Source organism: Lonchura striata, chromosome 5 (assembly GCF_046129695.1).
Source record: "Lonchura striata isolate bLonStr1 chromosome 5, bLonStr1.mat, whole genome shotgun sequence".
In the NCBI taxonomy this organism is placed as follows: domain Eukaryota; kingdom Metazoa; phylum Chordata; class Aves; order Passeriformes; family Estrildidae; genus Lonchura; species Lonchura striata.
In genome coordinates, this window is record NC_134607.1 from 44,398,096 (window position 1) to 44,420,120 (window position 22,025).

Here is a 22,025-nt window from a genome sequence, read left to right on the forward strand (position 1 = left end):
CTGTACATGAAGGAGTTGCTAAAATGCTGATGAAGTCCTTAACCAGAGACATGATGATCATACGTTGTAGCCCCCATTTGAGAATTTGTAGTTTATTTTGAAAGCTTGTTCTGCTCCTGTTTACATGTATAAACACGTTTAGCTGCCTTTCCCTTTACAAGACGGAGTGCAGAGGACACGTAGTGCAGTTAGGCAAGGGCTTTAGCTCCTTTACCCGAGTCGCTGTCTCTTGGCAAAGAACGTACTCCGTGCTGCACATGTGCACGTACGATGTCGTGTTTGTGGAGATGCCCAGTCGCGTTGTGGAGAGGTACCTGTGGCTTGGGGCCGAGGTGCGTTCGCGCCCGCTGTCGTGCCGGAGGCGGGGGCGCACGCAGGCACCCGGTTCGTGCGGCCGCGCTGCGCGGGGCGCTGTCCCGCCTCCGCCGGCCCTCCCGCCGGGCGGGCGGCGCCACCGGAAGGCGCGAGCCCACGTGTCCCGGCGGGGCGGGGGCGGCGGGCCCGGCCGGTGCGCGGCGCCCGCCGGCTGCCTCAGCCATGGGCTGGCTGCCGGCGCAGGGCCGGCTGGCGGCCGGGCTGCTGGTCAATCTGGCCGCCTCCATCTGCATCGTCTTCCTGAACAAGTGGCTGTACGTGCGGCTGGGCTTCCCCAACCTCAGCCTCACCCTGGTGCACTTCGCCATCACCTGGCTCGGCCTCTACCTGTGCCAGGCGCTCGGCGCCTTCTCCCCCAAGAGCCTCCAGCCCGCACAGGTGCTGCCGCTGGCCCTCAGCTTCTGCGGCTTCGTCGTCTTCACCAACCTCTCCCTGCAGAGCAACACCATCGGTACCTACCAGCTGGCCAAGGCCATGACCACGCCGGTCATCGTGGTCATCCAGAGCGTGGCTTACGGCAAGACTTTCCCTCTGCGGATCAAGCTGACCCTGGTGAGGAGGCGGCGGGGCCGAGGGGAGCGGGGAGGGGCAACGAGCCTGCCTAAAACCGCCGTGTCCCCCTCCACAGGTCCCCATCACGCTGGGTGTTTTCCTCAACTCGTACTACGACGTGAAGTTCAGCGTTCTGGGGATGGCGTTCGCCACCCTGGGCGTGCTGGTGACCTCGCTGTACCAAGTGGTGGGTAACGGCGCGGCAGCGCTGCGGTGCTTGGGCTCCCAGATGCTGCCCCTTGCTGTCGTCGCCTTTCAGTAGCACCCCGCCTCGCAGGAAACCTTCCGTGCTCCCTTATTTCTTTTTGAAAACGGCCACCAAATTGTGATTATGCACCTTAACCCCTGACAAATTAAGGAATTGATCGTCCCTCTGATAGAAATTGGGGTGTCATTTTTAACGTGAGCGTTATTTTCAAGGGGTGAAGACTGCTTTAGCGGTAAAAACTCCTTTTTTTTTTTTTCTAGAGGGAACAGATGTTTTCCTTGCTGAAGCATGTGCCTTACGTTTGAGCTTTTTCCCTAGAAAGGATGTTTTCCAGTCCTTCAACCCCATGGTTTATCCTTGAGCTATATACATTTTATCAGTATCCTTCTTCAGTTTCGACTATATACATTCTAAGGTGGTTTTGTAGAGGATGGATTAATACATAAACGCACAATACAACCTTTCTGGTTTAAAAATTTAACCTTTAAAAATTTATATGTCCAAGGACTGCCTCAGCCCTTTCTGCTGTAACATTTGTACTAATAGCTCACCCGATTTGTTATTGACCATGACTGGAAGAGCCTCCTAGATTAGAAACTCCTGTCATGTAGATGTGATGGATTTAAACGTGAATTTCTTTGCAGAAGGTGTAGTGTGCCTCAAAAAAAAAAAAAAAAAAAAAAAAAATGAGGCTCTTTGACCCATAGTGTGTATGCCCCCACGTATAATTTTCTTCTCTCATGGCTTTTTCACTTGAAAGATACACCTCACTGAGGCAAAGGTGAGGCTCAAGAACCTGTTCAGTATTGTCCCCATGAGACTCCCTCTGTGTTAGTAGCCAGTTTGCTTTTGCTCAGGTTTTTCAGTTTATGGGGTTCTTTTCCTCCTAACAGCTTTCTCTTTTGGTTTTAGTGGGTAGGCGCTAAGCAGCATGAGTTGCAGGTAAACTCGATGCAGTTGTTGTACTATCAGGCACCAATGTCCTCAGCTATGTTGTTGTTCATCATACCCTTCTTCGAGCCAGTCTTTGGAGAAGGAGGAATATTTGGGCCCTGGACGCTTTCTGCTGTGGTAAGGCTTTTGTTGACTTTATTTTATTTAAATAATTATCACTGATGTAGTTAAATTTGATAATAAGATCTGTTTCTTTGTGGAACAGATTTTTGTATAGCTGTTTTCTATGGTGAGATGGGAGGGACGTGTAGGACAAAAAGCCCATTGCTGTCTGTCCCTTCCTCTGAGAGGGGCAAGTCTGTCAATTGATTTATCTCCTTATTCTTGTTTCTGTTTAGAGGGCATCTGAACAACAGGAAAATCTATCAAAATCCAGATGCTTCCCGTAGTGTATAAAATGCTCTCTTTCTAGCTCTGACTGTCCACTCAGAGAAGGGCACTCTCAACTTGTCTTCCGTGGAAGGATGCCAACATTGGTTGTTCCCTAGAATTAGTAGTTTCCCTCAGTATCCTTCTGTCTAAAAAAGAGCCAGTGACATATTCTTACTACTGCTGATTGTGCCCCTCAGTGATGGGTCATTTCCTGTAGCATTGTATTTTATGAATGGGATAGCAAGTATTCAGTAAAAATAAAGTATTCAATAAAATCAGATATTTTGCTAAAATAGTTTTTGTTGTGACCATAAATAAGACTTTATCTCAAAGTTAAAGAATACAACCTCTATGTGAATGAGTATCCAGATTTTCCAAATCACTCTTAAATGTTCACCAAGAGTAAAGGAGAAAAGGCCTGTGGCTCTATCAGTGTATATTTATGGATGTCATAAATATACATGTCACTGAGCTGCTTATACACATCACCAGTGTTGGTACTGATTTGAAACTGTTTCTATTTTTTTTCTCCATATGTTTATCTTGCCTGATATTTTGCACTTGAAAGTAAATGAAATTAAATAAATAACCTGGAATGTATCTACAAATTGCCAAAAGCAAGTCAAATTACTGACTGTGTCTGTTAATCCACAGATAATGGTACTGCTGTCTGGAATAATAGCCTTTATGGTAAACTTGTCCATTTACTGGATCATTGGAAACACATCACCTGTCACGTATCCTTTGTAACACTGGTCATTTCTCCTGTTTCCAGATTAATTATGTTGGAATTCGTTTGGGCTGATTTATGTGGGAAAATTGTTTGGTAACCTTCCTGGTTTGGGATTTGTATAGGTAATGGCTGTTCATTCGCTGACCTTCATACCTGCAAGGAATATTAACTCACGCTTTGGCTGCCTTGAGGAAGTGTTGGCATGTCCATCAGACAGCAGTGAAAAGGGTGAAAGGCTTTAGGTGGAGGTAAATACAGCCACAGAGATTGGGAAAACTGTATGAGTTGAGTCAACACAGTGTACCATTGCATGCTTTGGGTGGAACTAATGAAAATTCCAAGTCTTTATTTTTATAAAAAATTATACTGCTATTGGCTATTATCCTTAACAGATGTCTAGGTATAACATGTTTGGGCATTTCAAGTTCTGCATCACCCTCCTGGGAGGGTGCCTCTTATTTAAGGATCCATTGTCTGTTAACCAAGGCCTTGGGATTCTGTGTACGCTGTTCGGCATTTTAGCCTACACCCACTTCAAGCTTAGTGAGCAGGAAAGCAATAAGAGTAAATTGGTCCAGCGTCCATAGAGCAAGAGTTTCTGAACACTGTTGTGAAGGAAACCAAGTATTTAAATATGCATTGATTTTAGAATGCACAAAATTGCCTCATCCACTTAGATCTATGGTTTTAGTTTAACTGCCAAGATTGTAATTCTGTAGCTAAACCAAACAAACTGAAGGATGTAAAATGCTGGGGTTTTGCCATCTCAGTCTGTCCTATCATTTTCATTAAATTAAAACACTAACTTAAAAGAGAAAAAGGCACACTTCAAATTGCTGTGGAAATTGTACTGAAGTAATTATATTTTTTGCATACCAAATGAGATCATGATAGCTACAGTTATAGTATAGAGAGGGAGAAAGAAAAAGAATTCTGTCTCTGTGATCAAGCCAGTTATTACCATTGTGCAGAAATTTGGAGGCACTTTTATGCAGATGTTCTTGTATGTAGTGATACTTCCTCATTTTTGTCTGATGAGCAGTGAAGAGGGAAACAAACATACTTTGTCCAGTCATTTTTAAAAAAGGCTGCCAGACTCATTCCTATTTCTTGTATATGCTTTCTTATGTATGGATACATTTTTAGATTAAGAAAGTAGATAAAATTGCAGGTGAAGAGGCCAAGCTGTGGGAAAGTAGGAAATCGGATCTAAACAATTCATCTTCATTTTTTCTTTTAATTTGTCAGGACATTAATGAAGTAATTGACATTCTGAAAAATGTTGTTACTTTATAATTTTCTCTGTGCCAAAACCAAGACTTTACACAAGATCTTGTAAATACCTGTGTGCCTAATAAAATCTCTGGTTTTGTGGTAGTAACCAAATGTTTTGCAGCCCTTGCACACAGACACCCATGCTAAAAAAATTTTTGAGAAGGCTTCAGAAAGGTCACCATCTTTAATGGGTGTGAAGGTTGCCCAGTTCTCTCTCTTGCCTTCAGCACCACCTCCCTTGCTCCCACGCCTTTTCTCAAGAGGTATCTTGGGTGGGATCTGCAGGTTTCATCATTTATCATCTGTTGTTGTCATGGGGAGGAGAGGCCCAGGGGCTGTCTGGACAATGCTGTGTGTGAGGCAGCATTTCTTCAACAGACAGTCCTGGGAAATGTATCTGAATGACTAAAGAGTGCAAGGTGGGACCTGCTGCTCTAATTAAAAAATGCTTTGAAAATTATTTTATGACAGTATAAGGCACTTATTTTGACAACATAGATGGAAGAAGTTCAGTGCTGTTCTAGTTAAAAAAAGGAAAGAAAAAATAACTGCTTTCCGTAAATCTGGTGAGAACATATGTTCACTAGATTTGCAGGGTTAGAATTTAATTGCAGTATCTTAATCCTTACATGTTGGGGTTTGTTTTGTCTTTATCTACCTCTATCAGATTTGAAGAGGGGAATTGTGTGGACAAAACCAAGTATTTAAGTTGTACAGTGATTGACAGAAATAATATTTAGTTCCTTTAAGTTTTTTACAACAGAGGTAAGAAGTGTTTGTGTTGGAAACAATGCAACTTTTCTCAAGCTTGTTTATTTATTCTGTTACAGAGTTCTTGACTTAAGAAAAATTTATTCCTCTCTGTAACCTGGGTATATACAATAACACTATATAATTTCAGAGTTACAAATACCTGAAAAATATTACATCTTTACCAACTGTTTCTTGGACATTGTACTGGTCCGAGAATATTTTTTTTAATACAGTTTTGTAGATCTGTATAGTTAGTTTAAAAATATAGCCTGGACTACTGAAAGATCTGTTCAGATGATCAAGTTCTGGATACATATCCTTCAGTATGTATACCAAGAAAGTAATTTGCATTAATTTGTGCTGTGCACAAGTTCTTTTGAGATGTAGATAGACTGCAAAGAAACAGCTAGAAAACAACTGAATTACATGCCTGTATAACAAAAATATTTGAGATGAGATGGATGTAAATACATATATGAAATGGTAGAATGAACTAAACCACCATGCCTGGAAATGCAAAAGACTGTAAGGAGTGGAGCAGATCTGCAAGAGAAAGTTAACAGCATCATTTAAAAAGTACATTATAAATGTAATCTGGTGCTGGAAGGTGTGTGTGGGAGTCACTTAAGTGATGTGATTCTTTTTTTTTCATGCATTCAAGAACTCTCTTTTGAGATTTATTTGTTGTAGCTAATCAATAAAGTATCTTGAACTTTGTCATATGTTTCATAATATTAAATCCAGGATGCTTGTGTAATTGTGGGATAAATAGATCTTTGTATGTATTGTTTCTTTGGATACCATGTGGAGGGTGGGAATAAATTTTTAATCATTTGTCTGATACCTGCTTATTGCAGAAAAGAGGAGTTGTTCTTGTCTTTTTTCATCTTCTGCTTGAATTCCATAACTTTGGGGGTCTAGTGTGTATAAGACAAAATCCAGGTACCACCTGGATTTCTGTCCATATGAATACAGCAGGGAGTTTGAACTTTTTGGACTTGTGGCACAAATAAGGGAAACTTTAAATCCTAAGGTAAAACTGGAATCTCGCAAAAATTACTGATACTTACTTGCTTATTCTAGTTTTCACTACATTACTTGAATGTGTTTTCCTGCTATGTGTATTTCAATCAATTTTGGCTTTTCTGAAAGAGAAATCAGAGACTTGCCAGCTTCAGCAATGTGTAGTCATCGCCCTGTGTGAGCTGTTGCAATTGAAGCTGTACCATACATGCCCTAATGATTGCTTTCTGCTTTTCATTTGACTTTATATGACAAAACTGTGGTAACAGGATGGGCTTTGGTCCTTTCCTGCCATGCAGTGCTTTGCTGCTATACTAGCATTCTTTACTTTAATAGCTACCATTGATGTCGTTCAAATGGAGCTGAAGATACCAAGGTGGTATTTAAAAATGAGAGCAGATGATTCTGGTTAAAGTGTGAGTGACTGGTGGTAAGTTATCTAGTCTTGTCCCCAAAAACATTTTAGAACAACATCCACGAGATTTTCCCATTTTCCCCAAAGCAATAGGAAGTATGTCTTCATTTAAGAGATACTCAGTGTAAAGCTTTGTATTGCCTTTAACTTTGGTAACTTGGCCCTTGTTTGACAGCTTTTGCATCGGGTTTTGTACAACTTGCTAAGTTCTCTCAGGCTCTGGAACAGAGTGCCAGAGGAGTATTCCTGTAGATGGGTGAACAGCTGCTCTCTCAGACTTGAGGTTGAAGGAGCATGGTTTGCTGCTGTTACATGTATGAAAAGGAGGTTTGTCTTGCAGGATGTCTACAACATTCAGGACAGAACTGCAATTCAGCAGGACTGTCTGTCTGTCTCATTTCATGAAATAAGTGCCCAGCAATGGCGTGGGGCTAAAGCAACATTAAAACTTTGTTTAGGCTACCCATAATTTTTTAGTAAGTGTTTAAAAAAATATTAGTGTTAGTCAATGCTTGTTAAATATTAAGGTAAAATCTCATTTTTGTAATATTATATATGAGAGTTTCAAATGAGTGATTTTTAATATTTTGGAATTGAGCTAATACCTAACCCATATCTAGTCTGTCGCTGGCCGTATATATTGGTACAGTTGGGCTGCTGAGGAGAGGTCTGCCCTTGAGCAATACTGGACACTGGCACACTGTTCAGATGTTTAGCTGTGACTAAGGAACATCTGGCCTGAAATTCTCCAGTGTGCTTGGGAAAGGAAAAGGGTTTACTGATTGGCAAGATCTTTTTAACTTCTGCTTTTTATGTTCCTGCTTTTAACAATGGGCTTGCAGGGTAAGGTAATTTGGAGAGCAGGACCCTATCACCTTTTATACTAAGACTTTCTTTACAAGATGTCAGTTTTGCTTCCAGTTAAACAGTTATGTCTTACCTAGATTATGAAAGAAACATTTTGGGTTAAAGATTTGCAGATGTTTGTTTGTGTTAATGGCTTTTTCCTCTTAAAATTTTATTTTATGTTTTTAAAACCCAAATTCCCTGTTTAATGAGAAAACAAAAAGGGAAATTATTTTAATAAATGAAAGGCTATTTTGTATATATAGTGAAAATATGTTATGTTTTGCAAAAGAATTTCACTCTTCTGATTCTGAAGATGCAGCCCTTTGTTTTTCTACTGTTACAATCAAGCAGCTGAAAAGAAGCTTTTCTGCTTCATACAAATTCACTATCCTCCTGCAGGTGCTCTCCCTCTGATCACAGTGTCAGCCTTCCATTTGACAGCTCAGTTGTTGCCAAGATGATTGGGATGTCAGCTGCAGAGGGCTAAGAACACAAAGGAAAAAAACTACCAGCAGAAGCTGATATAATCTTGGGTGATAAGAAATCCTACTGTAAGACAAAAGGCCTGTGCTAAGCAGCAGAGAGAGGTGTGGGTTCATCTCCAAGCAGGTATTGCAGAGAATGCAAGAGCTACATTGTTTGCATTCTTACTGTGCTGTAGGAGTTGGCAAATTTAGTCATTTTTAATAATGTAAAATTGAAAATATCAATGCCATTAAAAAATTAGTGATTCAGACAGTATAACATCTTTGCCAAACTTGTTCCGCAACAGTGATTAACCTTCCTTGAGAGAAGGGAGCTATTGTTGTTTCTCCCCTGCTCCAATGATGTTTGGCTTGGTGAAGGAGGGTTTGTGTTCCTGAAAGCTGCTCTGCTTTTTTTCAGCTGTATCAGCTGGTCCAATGAAAACATCACCTCTCCCTGTAGGGCTTGTTTCACTGAAGTTGCTGTTTCTGCTTACATCAACTGATGTGGATCATTCTCCTGTCTTCCTTCTGTGTGTAAAATGAGCTGAAAGGTCTAATGCACCTAACGATTCTGCTCTTGATTCTGTGACCCTGGGGAGCCTTGTGCAGCTGCAGTGTCCAGTCAGCAGTAGGGAATCCAGCCCAAGGGGTTACAGTTACAATCTACAGTAAAAGGACTTAAAGAAGGGGGAAATGTGATCCCTTTTCATTGTTTTAGTTGCCACGCAGTTTCTAATATTTTCCAGTTTTAATCTTTGTCATTTCCCTTTAGTAGATGCGTAAGTAAGTTCCCTTTACTTTTCCAGTCTGTCCTTTCTGTATTGTTATGATACAGTTTATGGAATTCTGGAATTGAGACAGAAATTGTGTCATTGCTCACATAAATACACTGACCTCCCCCACTGTTGATGATTTTTTACACAGGGGCCCTTGTCTGCCTTCCAATCCAGAAAAGTTTATTTGCCTAAAATACAGGAGGAGTCAGGTTAACCTGAATTAAGAGGTAAAAAGTCAGCTCAGGAGTTGCACGTGCCTTCACAGCTGCACTTGCTCAGTATCAAACAGGCACAATGTGCTGCCTTTATAATGGATAGGCAGGAACAGACAGGGGAAGATGAAACATAATGTAATTAAAGTAAATTACATATTTAGAAGCAAGTAGGGTGAACAATCCAAAGGCTGCTTGGAGGATTGGCATTGCAAAGATGTTTTCGGATCTGTGGCTTCACTGGAACATGAATACAAGCCATTCATTTGAAGGCATGTGGTTATATTCAAGGAGCTTCAAGAAGTCCAGCATGGCTGTGTGGGTAACACATGCAGGATGCACATGTAGGCTAAGCAGTGTGTCTGCAGAAAAGAGCAGGATTATTTTTAGAACCATAGATGGCTGTGTCTCATTCAGGAAGTGCAGGGAGGAAATCTCTGGTTGAAGCAGAGCATAATAATTCAATTTTTAATGACCTAGGCACAAAAAAACTGTTGTGTTTTACTTTCTTACTAAGCAGAGGCTGAGAAGCAGACTCCTTTAAAGGATCACGTGTTCTGAAGCACATGGAATAATCGTGGATACTGAGACCATAGAATAGAGGTGGTTGTGATTAAAGTAAAAATAAAGGGAGACAATGGATTAAGAAACAACTGAGAAGAGTAAACAGCACATACACATCTAGGAAGGTTTTAAAATATAAGGTCTAAGTTTAGATGCTTAACTCCACAATTAGGCAGCTAATTGTGGAGTTAAGCATTTAGATGCTTAACTCCACAACAGGGTCGGATTTGTCAGTGTGAACTTCTTCCCTTTCAAGAGAACTTGATGGAGAATGGCATTCACTCAGCACTTCCAGAAAGGAAGCTACATAACTGACAAGTTAGACTTTTTTTTGTCTCCAACTAAATTTGGTATCCTACTCAACCAAGAAACTGAGTCTTTGTTCTGTTTGCTTACTCTGACCACAATGTTTTTAATCCTCCTTACTGTCTGGGGAAAAGAAACCATTTGTGCATTTCATTTTCTAACTACAGTAACTGAATGGGTTTTGTTTTACAATGCACCAAAGCTGTGTATTAAAAACTTGGATTAAGATCTTCTTAATCAAGCTTCTGTCTTTGAGCTGAATGGAAAAAGCCTCTCCAGCTCCTATGACACAGCATCAACTGTTTTGAAATACATGCTTCTCTCTAGAGAGTCCAAAGCAATATTAAGGTCTGGCATCCAAAGTGGTTTACTTGTTAAATGCATCTCTTGTGGTGGTTAGTCAGATACTGGTTTCCTATTTGTTAATCCAGTTGAGAGAAGAAACTGACAGTTGTGATCATACGCCCTCCAGGAAATTATGATACATTTCTGAAAACACACCGTCTTCCTTTTCTGACTGTTAAGGTGGTCCCTCTGATCAGGAGTAACAATGTACCAATGTTTTTCAGCTAGTATCATTCCCCAGAGGTATGGTAAGATTTTTTTTTTTCTCCAACAAAGTTTAAGCAAAACTTTTCTACAAAGCATTTTCCAGTTCATTAATAGCTTTGTCTCTGTTGGGATGGACATATAAACCTTCATTCTATAAACATACAGTCTCAAAGAGTTCCAGCTGACAGTGGTGTGAATGGACAAGTGAGAGGTTGGCACTGAGCTGGGATTGCTGAGCACCTGCACCATGTTGGTTTTATAGAAATAGATGCAAGTTTACAGAACCAGACCATCAGTATTTGGATGTCGTTCAAAATCTTAGATGGTGAAGACAGAAATGTAAATTCAGAAACTTTTGAGAAATTAGAAGATGTAGTTGAAGATATGCTTCTAGCACACATTATATGAGATGGCAGCAGCAGTGGAATATCATGTTCCTGCTTAAAGTCCTGCAAGTCCTGTGTCTCCCCATGGGTCCAGCTTGGGCTTTTGCTTCTGCCCCTTGATCTGTCTGAATTGGGCAGATTATATGGCCTCTGCTAGGCAGAATAGCCACGCCTGGCTGTAGAGCGTTCCTGTGCGGGCGGGCAAGTTTCCGTGCTGGGAAAGGGGGAAGGGTGACCCCACCCGGCGAGAAACAGGATGGAGGGAAGCGGGCCGGGCGGGAGGCGCCTCTTGCCACGGTCCGGATGTAACGCCGCACGCCCGCACTCAGATGACAGGTTTGGAAGGAGGAAGTGTCACACATGAGCGAAATGGTGAGAAAACACTCTTTTCATGTACAGCTACCGGCCTCTCAGACGGAAGCCCTCAAAGAGGTTCTTAAGCACTCAACATATTTATGAGTCTTTAAGTGATCTTGGAGTCTTTGGGAGACTGGCTCTGAGCCTCAATGTGGACTGGCAGTTCTCTACTCTCCGTGTACCCCGTATAAAGTGAAGATCTTTGGAACGTAAATTGGATGTTGATCCTATTTTTCAGTGTGCTTTATTTAGCTAAACCTGTTTGTGCTACATCATCTGTTCCTGCTCTTCTTTCATAGCCTATAGTAATCCACTGGGTGTTACATAAGTCATAAATCACTAGAATATAATTTATAAAGGCTGGTTAATTTTCTAATCAGTTACTTGTCCCTAAGCAAGCCAGGATTTAAATGTCTTCAAGTTAAGTATTCTTGGTGTTTTCATTGGGTGTAAAAGTACAATAAGCAAGTCCCTTCATCTTTGGAGTTTCTTTTTAAAAATGAATGTAAATCAGTGTATGCCAAGATGTCTGAGGGAATTATTTTATGATGTGATGCCCTTATTATCTAATGATATTTAAATTTGGGGTCCTAGGAATGACTGAGATGAAGAAAAACTTTGGTAAAGATTTTGCTGTAAAAGTGGTTTGGCAGTATTGGATTGTAGTAGAAGCCAGAGACACTGGGCACTAAAGAGGGAGTGCTTGCATTGGAAACTGGAACCAGAATCTAGTAAAAATGGAGAGCTGGTATGCATATATAAAACATAGATAAAACTATACAGTCTTAGCTTTAGTGCAGTCATCATTTTAGTGTTGCATAAAATAACTGTATGGCTGCATGAGCCAAAAGGACTCTGTGTGCAGAGGTTGCCAGTGGCATGTACAAGTACTGCTCCCCAGCTGCTTTAGGCTTCTGTTTTTCCAGAGCCGATTGTCTTTTTCCTGTCTGTATCAGCAAAGAGGAATGTGTGCCCATGCCATGGTCTCATGGTCTGCCTTGGATACAGTCCTTGGGGTATCAGTTACGCCATAGTGAGAACTGAGATGTGGATAACAATCCTGTCACTGAGTCTGTGGGAAAAACAGAAACTCTCCAACATCTCTGCACTGTTAGAGAATCAAGGCAGTACTTTATTCTGGCCAGGATGTTATTTTGGCCAGGATGTGCAATAGAAATTACTTCATCTACACATGCCCAGGTTGTGCAGTGAAAATCATTCCATCACAAATGGTTTTTCACCACACATTTCACATATTTACACAGACTAATCCCAAAGAAATAGAAGTTAATTTGTCTTAAATTACACAAATATTAGTATTCTGTTTCCTATTGATTACTGATCCCTTTGCCTTCAATGCTAATTTGGTCCTCATCCTCTTCAGTTCTCTCAGCATCTTTTCCCTGACCAGGTGTCTCCTACTTCACGGGGCAGGTCACGTTCCTTAATGTTCCTTTGTCTCCTGTGCATCTTCTGGCTACTCCCAGTCTGTAGATGTTGAGGTCATCATACTCAGCCTGTGGACCACATTTTTTGAAGAGATATTCAATTCCCTTCCCCCTGGGCAAAGGCAAACAAACCCCTGACTAAAGTTACATTAAAATGTTAGAAGTTATATCATTTCCAACAATCCCTCCAACATAAACTGTGTTGCAAAGGCAGTAATTTTTGTCACAAAATCCCAACAACAGCAGAAGGGAGTGAGGTCTTGTATTTTTACATCTGCTTCCACAGAAAAGAACATTTTCTGTTTGAAGTTAAGAGAAATGAGTTATAAAACACAACTGGCCTGCAAATTACCATCAGAAGTGAGTGCCTTCTTTGCTAGTATCAACACAACATCTTGCAAACCTTTAGACTCCTTTGCAACACAGGAAAAGCTGGCTTTGGAGAGTTAAAGTAGTTATCAGTGATAACATGCACTCTGCTTCTCCCTGAGTTACATCTGAGGGAAACTTCTGGGAATATGGTCACAGTTCTAACTGGTTTATCAACCCAGGTGACTGATACAGGAGATAACATTCAAGGTATGGTTAGATGACAAAGAAAAGACTGCTGAATGAGTCCCTGCCTTCAGAAGGAGGCATTTCCCATTTCCATCTCCAATTCTCTGCCTCCAGCTGTGTGTCCCTGCTGATTTCTTTATGATGTCTTATGTGTTCTTGATAAAGCAGGCTGACATACTAGCAGCAAATGCAAGTAAATATCCTGCTGTTGAATCAGATAAATCTATGGTCAAAGGAGCCAAAGCCAGTTCAAAGAAATACTTGGCTAGGAATGCACAGGTCCTGGCAAGGCCATTGTTTCAATAAGGCATTAGATGAGCTTGGGGCATTCTGTGAGGTATTTGATGGGCTCAGCTCCATCACCAAACAGTACACAAGGAGGCTGAGGCATCCAACACCACACTTCTTCCATAAACGTTCTCACCATCAGTTTGCAGCAGTAAGTGAGGAGACAAGAAGGAGAATGGAACACCTCTCTCCAGTGGTGTGCCCTGAAATCGGCCAAGCTTAATGTAATCTTCCTCCTCAGTAATGCTGCGAAGATAGCTGAAGCAGCTCCCACCCACCTTTTCCCTGCCTAGCTGTCTGCTGCCATTTCAGTGATGTCCTAGGCCAGCTGTTGTGTAGCTGCTTGGGACTGCCTCAGGGAACTGATCTACAGAAAAAAAAATTGCATTATTTCTCAGGTGTGCTAGGTCACTTTATGCACTTTATACCATAGGTTATCAAATAACAGAAGGGGCAGCAAGAAGATGGAAGAAATGGCTGGGAACAGATGTTTCTGAAGTAACATGCTGATGGAATCCTGGATGCTGAGTATTTTAAACTTTCTGTGCTGAAAGGCACAGACCCACAAGAGAACATGGAATTTGACCTGAGGTTGTGGAACAGGCTTTTAAAATTGATTAACAGCACTGGGATTATGGGTGTGTAGTTAGTTAGAAGTCTGTAATATCACAGGGTGGAAAACTTAAGAGTTTGGGATTTTAGAATATAGAAATGAATATGAAGCAAGATGAAGGTTTTAAGATGGAGGCAGGTTGTTCTTCTTTACCTTCTTCTTCCTTCTTCTTCATGGGTTTGGGTGATGTTTTATGATTGGACAGAAAAGTCCACATTGCAAGCTTTGGGGGATCAGTTATTGGGTTAAAAAGGAAAATAATATAGGTGTCCTTTCTTAACTGGATAGTTTTGTTTTAAAAGACCTTGTAACAAGAGTTAGATAGCCATTTGTGCCTTGATAATGAAAAAGGCTTGTTTTACTTCTGTGAGCAAACTGCAGCCTGTCCTCAGAAAGCAAAGGCATGATGCAGTAATATCTTACAGGCCCACAACAGTGGATTTAGGATTTTTCCCTTGTGAATAGCACTACATGGTGTATTTCTCTCTAGGGGTCCTACCCTTTGGCCTTGGCTCATAGGTGAACAACATGTTGTTAAGATAAATAAAGTGGGTCAGAAGTCAAAGCCCAGTACCTGCATATCTCTTCAAGTACACAAACAAATGCAGAAGAAATTACCAAATTATTTTGGTAAATTTAACCTAAGATGCTAGGATGAATATTGCAAAACCAGCTGAATGAAGGAATACTGAAAAGTCTGTGCACTTGCTTTTTGTGGAGATGAGAGATAAGCAAGATATTAATGCTTCAATCTAACTGAACCAAGCACAGAATATTATTTTGCATGGCTTCATCATGTGCAGGCACAGCTTAGTTTGTGTCCTACTTTTCCGGTGGCATCAATGGGTTCGTGCAACTTTTATGCACTAATTCCAAGAGCCTTTTTTGGGTGCTGTAGATGGAAAAAATCTTTTCTGCACCAGGTGGCGCAACCACCAGCGAAACTCCCCTAACAAACCTCCCGCCGAGGCCGGCGGGGCGGGGGTTCTGAGAACCTCGGCTCCGAAACTGCCGTGGTGACTGTCAGGCCGGACAATGGAATCAGGGCAGGTGACAGAAAAACAAGTTTAGGGGCACATACAGCCTTTAAAATTCACGTTCCTTTCTTCAAATACTGTCTTCCTGATAATGGATGTTATTCTGATCTGTACTGCCCACTGGTACTTAGAAAGAGATTTAAATTGGTAAGGCAGCTGGGGTGGGGGATTTCCCTTAACTTCACTGTTTCACATTTAGTAAAAAAAAAAAAAAAAAAAAAAAAACCAAAAAAAACCAAACACAACAGATTAAAAAAAACAAGTCAAAATCTTGGATAAGAACTACCTCTTACAAATGTCTCTAATGTAGATGGCCCCATCACAGTCACTCTCATGCCACAGATTGGAAACTGCCACCAGCTGGCTTTCAGGTAGAAGTTATGAAAAGTTAAAATTCTACAATAAAAGAAGAAAAGCAGAGTGTGAAATATATGGATATTAAAACACTTTTAAAAAGGAGCAAACCCTCTTGTTATATGATTTATTGGTGCAATTCTACAAACATTTTCACATATAACTATCAAAAATCAGGACACATAAGAGTAATTCCAAAATAGTTTGTGAGTTCTTTGTATGAAACTATTTCTTATATCTATAGAGTGTGTATGTATATATATATATATATATTAAAAAATGTGCTGTGGAAATTTTAACAAAATCTGAAAAGCAGAAATTACATGGAGGAGGGAAGGATACAGGAATCTCCAAGTATGGGAAGAAAACACTGTTGGAGGCAAAGCAGAGAAAATCAGAGGTGAATGTGAAAAAAAAGCTCAAGACAGTGCTGGTCATCCCAAACAGTGTCTGGCACCCGAACTGCAGGATGCCAAAGTTCCACTTCCTTAGTGCTTCTTATTGCAGATATGAGAATGTAAAACGTGTGAGAGTTTTTATTTTAACCCATGGGGAAAACATTAAATTTTCACTTGATTTCTGTGACTGTCATGTTCCAGGGCCTTGGAACCCATCTTGGAACAAGCAGGTAAACCATCACTGCAATTGCAGTGGAACAGTGCTGCATCGCTGTGGGTCACAAAACTCCTTCCAGGGACACCAGTTCTACACCAGTTCTCTGCTGAGTGCTGTGCTGAGGTTACTATTCCCTTGCTCCACAGAGACAACTGTCTCTGTTTCTGTTTCAGAGTCATGAATGTGCTCCTTACTGACATGCCATTGTTTCATGTTTGTGTTTAAACAGGTACTAACTCACAGGCAGGCAACTGGGCACTGAAAATAACTTCTCTCACTTGGCAACGAGTTTTTGCATACCAGCTCCTGGGTGCTGAGGTGACTTGTGATCAGGATCCACCTGAATCAAGACAGGGCATATGGGCAAAAAACCAAAAAGACAGACTGGGTAAGCAATGTGGTTTCTCAGAAGGATGACTTAGCAAGAAAAATCAGTTTATTTCAGGAGGTGTGTTTTGTTTGTGATGGCAACAAACTAGTGGAGGGAAACTACTCAAACTTGCTTTGAGGATTTCAGGTCAGGCTACACCAGATACTAATGCATCTAGTAAATGCTCTAAACTACTTGTCTGGCTACGTGCACTGTTGTTTACCTGCATGTGCTACAACTGTATGCTAAAAGTTGTACTGAAGAAGTTCTGCTGTCAAACACAGAGATCCAGCAGAAAGGTGACTTTGTAATTCATCAGTAAATTAACTGTATTAGGAAAGGAAGAGGGCTGAGGCTTTTGTCAGGAATGGATGGTTCGTCCTGTGTCAAGTAAAATAATACACCAGTCAGTAAGACTGCATCGCCCAAACATTAAATTTTGGAGTGGACTACAAGAAGGTCTGCAAGGAAGATTGTTATATATCCTGTGACCAGAAGCAAAGCATATATTCTTTGTATATAATAGGCAGGTAGAAAGCAAGTATGGGGCATGCAGAGGAGATGTGGGCAACTGAGTCAGCAAGACTGGGACAATTCTAAGAGATACATGATCAGGTACATAGAATGGGTCTGAGTTAAGAAGCTGGTTGTGTAATAAAATCACTTCTGGGTTTTGCTGTCAGAAACAAACAGTTCAAGTAACAGCCAAACACTTAAAATATTTTTTTTGCCTTTTCTTCCTCTAACCTAGAGTGCAGCCTGACCTGAATAGTACTTCAGGTCTGACATCATCATCAGCTGTAGTTTTCTCCATGCATAGCATTCCAAACAGACTGGATTTGGATTGCATCCTGTGTTTGCTCTCAGCTTCTCCTGGATATAGGTTGTCCCTGAATACATTTCAGTTTCAGACTTAAAGATATCTCAGTGTTTCACATGAGTCCTATTAGCCTGTGCACACCCCACACACCCTTCTGGGCCACTCCCTTGAACAGAAATGTTTTTTTGTGCTGGACTGAACAGCACATTTGAATGACAAATGAGCACTGAATTAAAAGAAAAATTCTAAACTGAATTTGCATCATCCTAGTTTGATCACATAAGGTGAGCAGGGAGTTTTCTGATCTAATTACATACAATCAAGTATTTTTAGGAAAGGAGAGATCACTCAGTTGTTTAATTTTCACAGTTTAGTAAAGCAGGATTTGGTCACAACCTAGTCACATACTTCACCCCTGCTTAAGAAGAAAAGCCTGTTTCTTCACTCACTGATGTGCTTAACAAAAACTATTTGACAGTAAGAGGAGTCTTTTCCTGAGATTTCTCCCTTTTAGTTCTTTAAAATTGTTCCATGGGCTTTTTTCAAAAGTGAGGACTAAACAGAAGACTAGAGTGGAAACCAAGACCTAACCCTTTCATTCTGTGTTATATATTGAGCAGAAGTTCAAAATAATTGGTTTATATTTTTGCCAGTTGGCTTCCCTTCAAAGTTTGCACTATTCTTTTGTTCAATTGTGCTTGTGGCTAACTGCACCGCTACTAAATAGGAATCAGATTTGGGCAGACAAATTACCAATGTCTCCCAGATGGATAAAGGAATAAATACACCAATTAAACAAAAGCAGAAGAGCTGCTGTTTTCTGATGTGGGATTATTCCACCTCCAGGTGGTTTTGAAGCAGCTGTAGTTAACGTACTCGGGAGCAGACATGCCTGGACTGAGTGCCTGTGTTAGAAATGAGAAGCTTGAGTCAGCCAATATATCAAGCAGCAATTCAATTTATTAATTAATATGGTAATGTATGAGCAAAGACAGCGCTGGATACAGTGGTGGGGGTTTTCCCCTCCAACTGCACACTGATTGTTGGGCTTGCTGGTATTTATTGATCATATTAATGCATATTCATAAGCTTTTCCCAGTAGTTTCTATTTCCCATTTTTACATGAACTTTTGGCAGTGTCTATTTGTATCTTTTAATGCCACAATTCTATACTTTAGAATCATAAATCTATTATGGTGATGTCTGGTTCCTTTCCAATTTCTATACTCTATTGTGATTTATTCCAGGTTTCAATATCCTAGGATGTACATCCCAGCATGTGTGTCCAGATGGTGGGGTCCAGCTTCTATTTTCTAGGATCATTAATCTATGGTAGTGATGTCCAGTTTCCCCTTTCGAAATCATTAATCAGCAACCTTGGTCCATCTTCCTTCTCCAGAAGCTTGGGATAAGGTCACTTCCCTTTCTGTTTAAATCCTTTATACATTCTTAAAGCTGCAGTTTAAAATCCTTAGTACTAAGCAACATTCTAAAGTTATAATTCAAAAGTTCTTAATGCAAAACAGCTTAAGACTTATAATTGTTATTTGCAAACAAAAGATTGGTTCAAAAGCTTTCTTCCATGCTTTCCTCAGTTGTTTATTAGAACTCATCTTTATAAGTGTCCTATGGTCATGTTCCACACATTTCACAATCACGATTACACAGGTTGCCTTTATTTATCTGACACGAAAGACAACTTTGTATTTCATACCTGTGGGAGGGAGGTAAGAGCTCATGAACATCTGTCAGAAAAAAAAAAATTGAGACCCTCTTTTCCAGTACACCTGAAGTATTTTTACATTTTTAAGTATAAACATCTGAAGTTATGGAAATGTAGGAAACTGATGATCACGTATCCAAAGCACCCACATGGTACGTGGTGTGATTCTCAGAGGTATCCAGTGCAGGGCCAGGAGCTGGACTTTGATGATCCTTTTCAGTTCCCTTCCAAATCAGAATATTCTGTGATTCTGTGATAAGACACCACAGCCCAGGATGTGCACCCCAGTGAAGCTGCAGAACTGCCATGCCACCCAGCCTGCAGAGTAACTGGGGTTGTTGGGGTGGGCAGTGCAGCCCTGAAGCTCAAACATGGCTCCTGCACAACACGAAAACACAAGCTGGACAGCAAGGACAGTTTAGTGTTCCTTGTTAAACCACTGCAACAGCATATGGTTTTTGGATGCCCACTGCTGCTATGAGCCATGCTCTTGATTCCTGCCTGTCTGTCCAAACTTGCTCCCAGGAAGGCTGCATCTGCTTTTCACTTGGTAGAACTTGAGTGTCATTTCTAGTACGAATTTCTGGTGGATGTACTGACAGACCTCTCCATTGGGATAGGTGTTAGATTATGAAATACAATATTTCCAAATATGCTATTACTGGCATGAGGATTTCTTATCACTGTGCTTTTTTTGTACAAAACAGGCGTTTCAAGAAAGCAACAAAATTCTTTCTCTTGTATTTGTACAGAATTGTACTGACCCACTGTCTGGCACGAGGGGTCACAGCTGCAGCAGGCAGCCCTGGCAGAAAGCCACATTAAGCAACACATGCTCCAGCTGCATTTCAGCATCTTTCTTCCTTTGTCCTTTTACCTTGAGGTGCCTGACAATCTGCAGCACACAACGGATCCCAGCTTTATGTCACAGTAAAAGAGATGCAGCCTAAGGCTTCAGAAAGGATACATCAGCACAGTGCAAAGCCCTGGAGGGTTGCTCTGAATTTATTTATTTATTTGTCTGGGAGCAGTTAATAGACAGTATGAGATTATTCTATCTGATTAGTGTGAGAACCCCAGCCTTGTTTTGGGGCCACATGTGGTGGTGAAATTCCTCCTCCAACCCATGCTTCCAAAGAAAAACTCTGCAGGCTTAGCTGTTCGGTCTCAAGGCAGTTTATTGCTAGTTATCTAACAGATTATGTTCTTGGACTGCAGCTATTTGATCAGTGGCCTGGGTAGAGGCACACACACACCCTGACATCCTCTCTATCTGCTGTCTTCTTCGTCTCTCTCTCCGCCCAGGGCTGCTGCTATCTTTTATAAGATATATTACGTATAACATGTTTACAATTATTCCCCAATACCTACTACCTACGTTGCCAAGTGTTTTTCTACTCTAAACCAATCTATGAGTGCCAACATCACCAAGAACATGGAGGTAAGGAAGAAGAAGGAAGAAGGATGGGTTCAGCCCACTTTCCTCCATCTTAGAACTTCTGACCCCCATGTACAAAGTGAAAACCCCCCTGTACATGTGCTAAAACCCCCCTGTACAATACTAAAAAAATTTCCCCTCTACTTCGTAACTACTTATACTATACTATCTAACCTTTTGTGATTGCTTGTTCCACCTCCAAAGTTGGTAATTCATTCCATGGCTCAAACTCAAAATCACAGTTATTTTTCAGCTGTCTGCCAGGGTCTAGAATGCTTCTGACCAAGGCCTGGAACCTCTAAAAATGTCTGAGAGACATTTTAAGTTCCCACAGATTAGGAGCAAATGACCTGGAGATGAGACCGGACAAACCCTGGCCACCAACCAGCATCTGGCAAGGACCATATTGTGTATGTGCTAGATGCTGAATAGGCGGCTACCAGGAAAGAATAAGTAGGACATGTTGGGGGGGAAAAAATTACACTGAGTAACAAAAATCAGAAATTGAAGTGTTTAATGGTCTATCTCTTCACTTGAGTTGGGCACTCCTGCAGCATAGGGGCACGCCCTTCCGCTGGCACATGTGTCTATAGGTAGACCAGATCCATCTCAGGAAATAATTTAGCTTGCAAGCATTAAACAGTGAATTTATATTAAAAAGTGTTTAATACAATTTAGTTAACCGCAATGTAAAGTGAGTATCTCCAGTTAAGGCAGCTGGGCCTTAACTGCTCCAGATATTTTTTGTAGCATTATAAGTAAAGTAGAAAGGTGTAGTGACATCTCCTTTTCTTTTTACAACCCTAAAATAATGGAGAAGTCAGCTGTCTTAACTATAGAAGCTTATTACTCATCTTGCAAGTAAAACCTTTTCATTATACTTGTCCTGAATTATCAAGCACTAGAAAATAATGCTGTATGTTGATCACATAGCAACACTAAATGCATTAGTGACAAACAAGTGTTGCAGTGCTGCATATCAGCAAATATCCCCCTCTTTCCTTAAGCTAGCACAGACAGCAAATTTTACCGACTTGCAATCTCCCTTAACTCAAGATTAGTGTGTTGGAGGAAAAGAGATAAGATTGTCCTTGAAGACTGATAAAAAATCTAGACAGAAACTGTTGGGGTTTTTTTATCCTTAGCTGTTAATGAATTAGTAAGGGAAATTATTATTTAAATAATCTCAGACTCAAAGTCATTGGTCACAAGATGCTTATTGGTAGAGAAGTGGAAAAAGAAAGTCATAGTTATGAGTCTGGCAAGTCTTGGACTGCAGAAAATGTATTGCTAATTTGAAAAAGCTCTTTAATTTCTACACAGCCATAGCAAAATGATACTGTGCTTAAGACAAGCATCAATAATATGATAGCTTGGTGAGACCTACATGAATAGTTGTGTTCGGTTTGATTTCAGTTCAGTAAAATACATTTTGCATTGGAATTAAATAGTTTTTGGGTAGTCTACATGAGGACAAGATTGAGCATCAGTAGTTGAGCTGTTTAGTAGCCATTGACTTCCATCCTCTTGCATTTTTGTGTAGATGGAGTTTTCTCCTAACAATGAAATTAGCTGGCTGATTAGAATTGGGGTGCTGGGTGGAAAAGAGCAGATATCTGACTGCCCGCTGCA

The 22,025-nt window shown here is 40.8% G+C and overlaps 1 protein-coding gene across 1 annotated transcript; it reads left to right on the forward strand.

Annotated features, from left to right (window-relative positions):
* The first annotated feature begins 504 nt into the window (after window positions 1-504).
* SLC35E3 (solute carrier family 35 member E3) lies at window positions 505-6,083 on the forward strand. Its single transcript, XM_021544283.2, has 5 exons — window positions 505-927; window positions 1,004-1,114; window positions 2,048-2,206; window positions 3,116-3,198; window positions 3,595-6,083. Exons 1-5 carry the CDS (start codon window positions 538-540, stop codon window positions 3,779-3,781), a joined length of 930 nt encoding a protein of 309 aa, XP_021399958.1. The 5' UTR covers window positions 505-537; the 3' UTR covers window positions 3,782-6,083.
* The last annotated feature ends 15,942 nt before the right edge of the window (window positions 6,084-22,025 follow it).

Bases quoted from the DNA above. Each gene is read 5' to 3' on its own strand.
- SLC35E3 (XM_021544283.2), top strand. From the start codon at position 538: ATGGGCTGGCTGCCGGCGCAGGGCCGGCTGGCGGCCGGGCTGCTGGTC. The intron at 928-1,003 runs GTGAGGAGGCGG...CCCCCTCCACAG, and splicing joins TGCGGATCAAGCTGACCCTG to GTCCCCATCACGCTGGGTGT. The intron at 1,115-2,047 runs GTGGGTAACGGC...TTTTGGTTTTAG, and splicing joins TGACCTCGCTGTACCAAGTG to TGGGTAGGCGCTAAGCAGCA.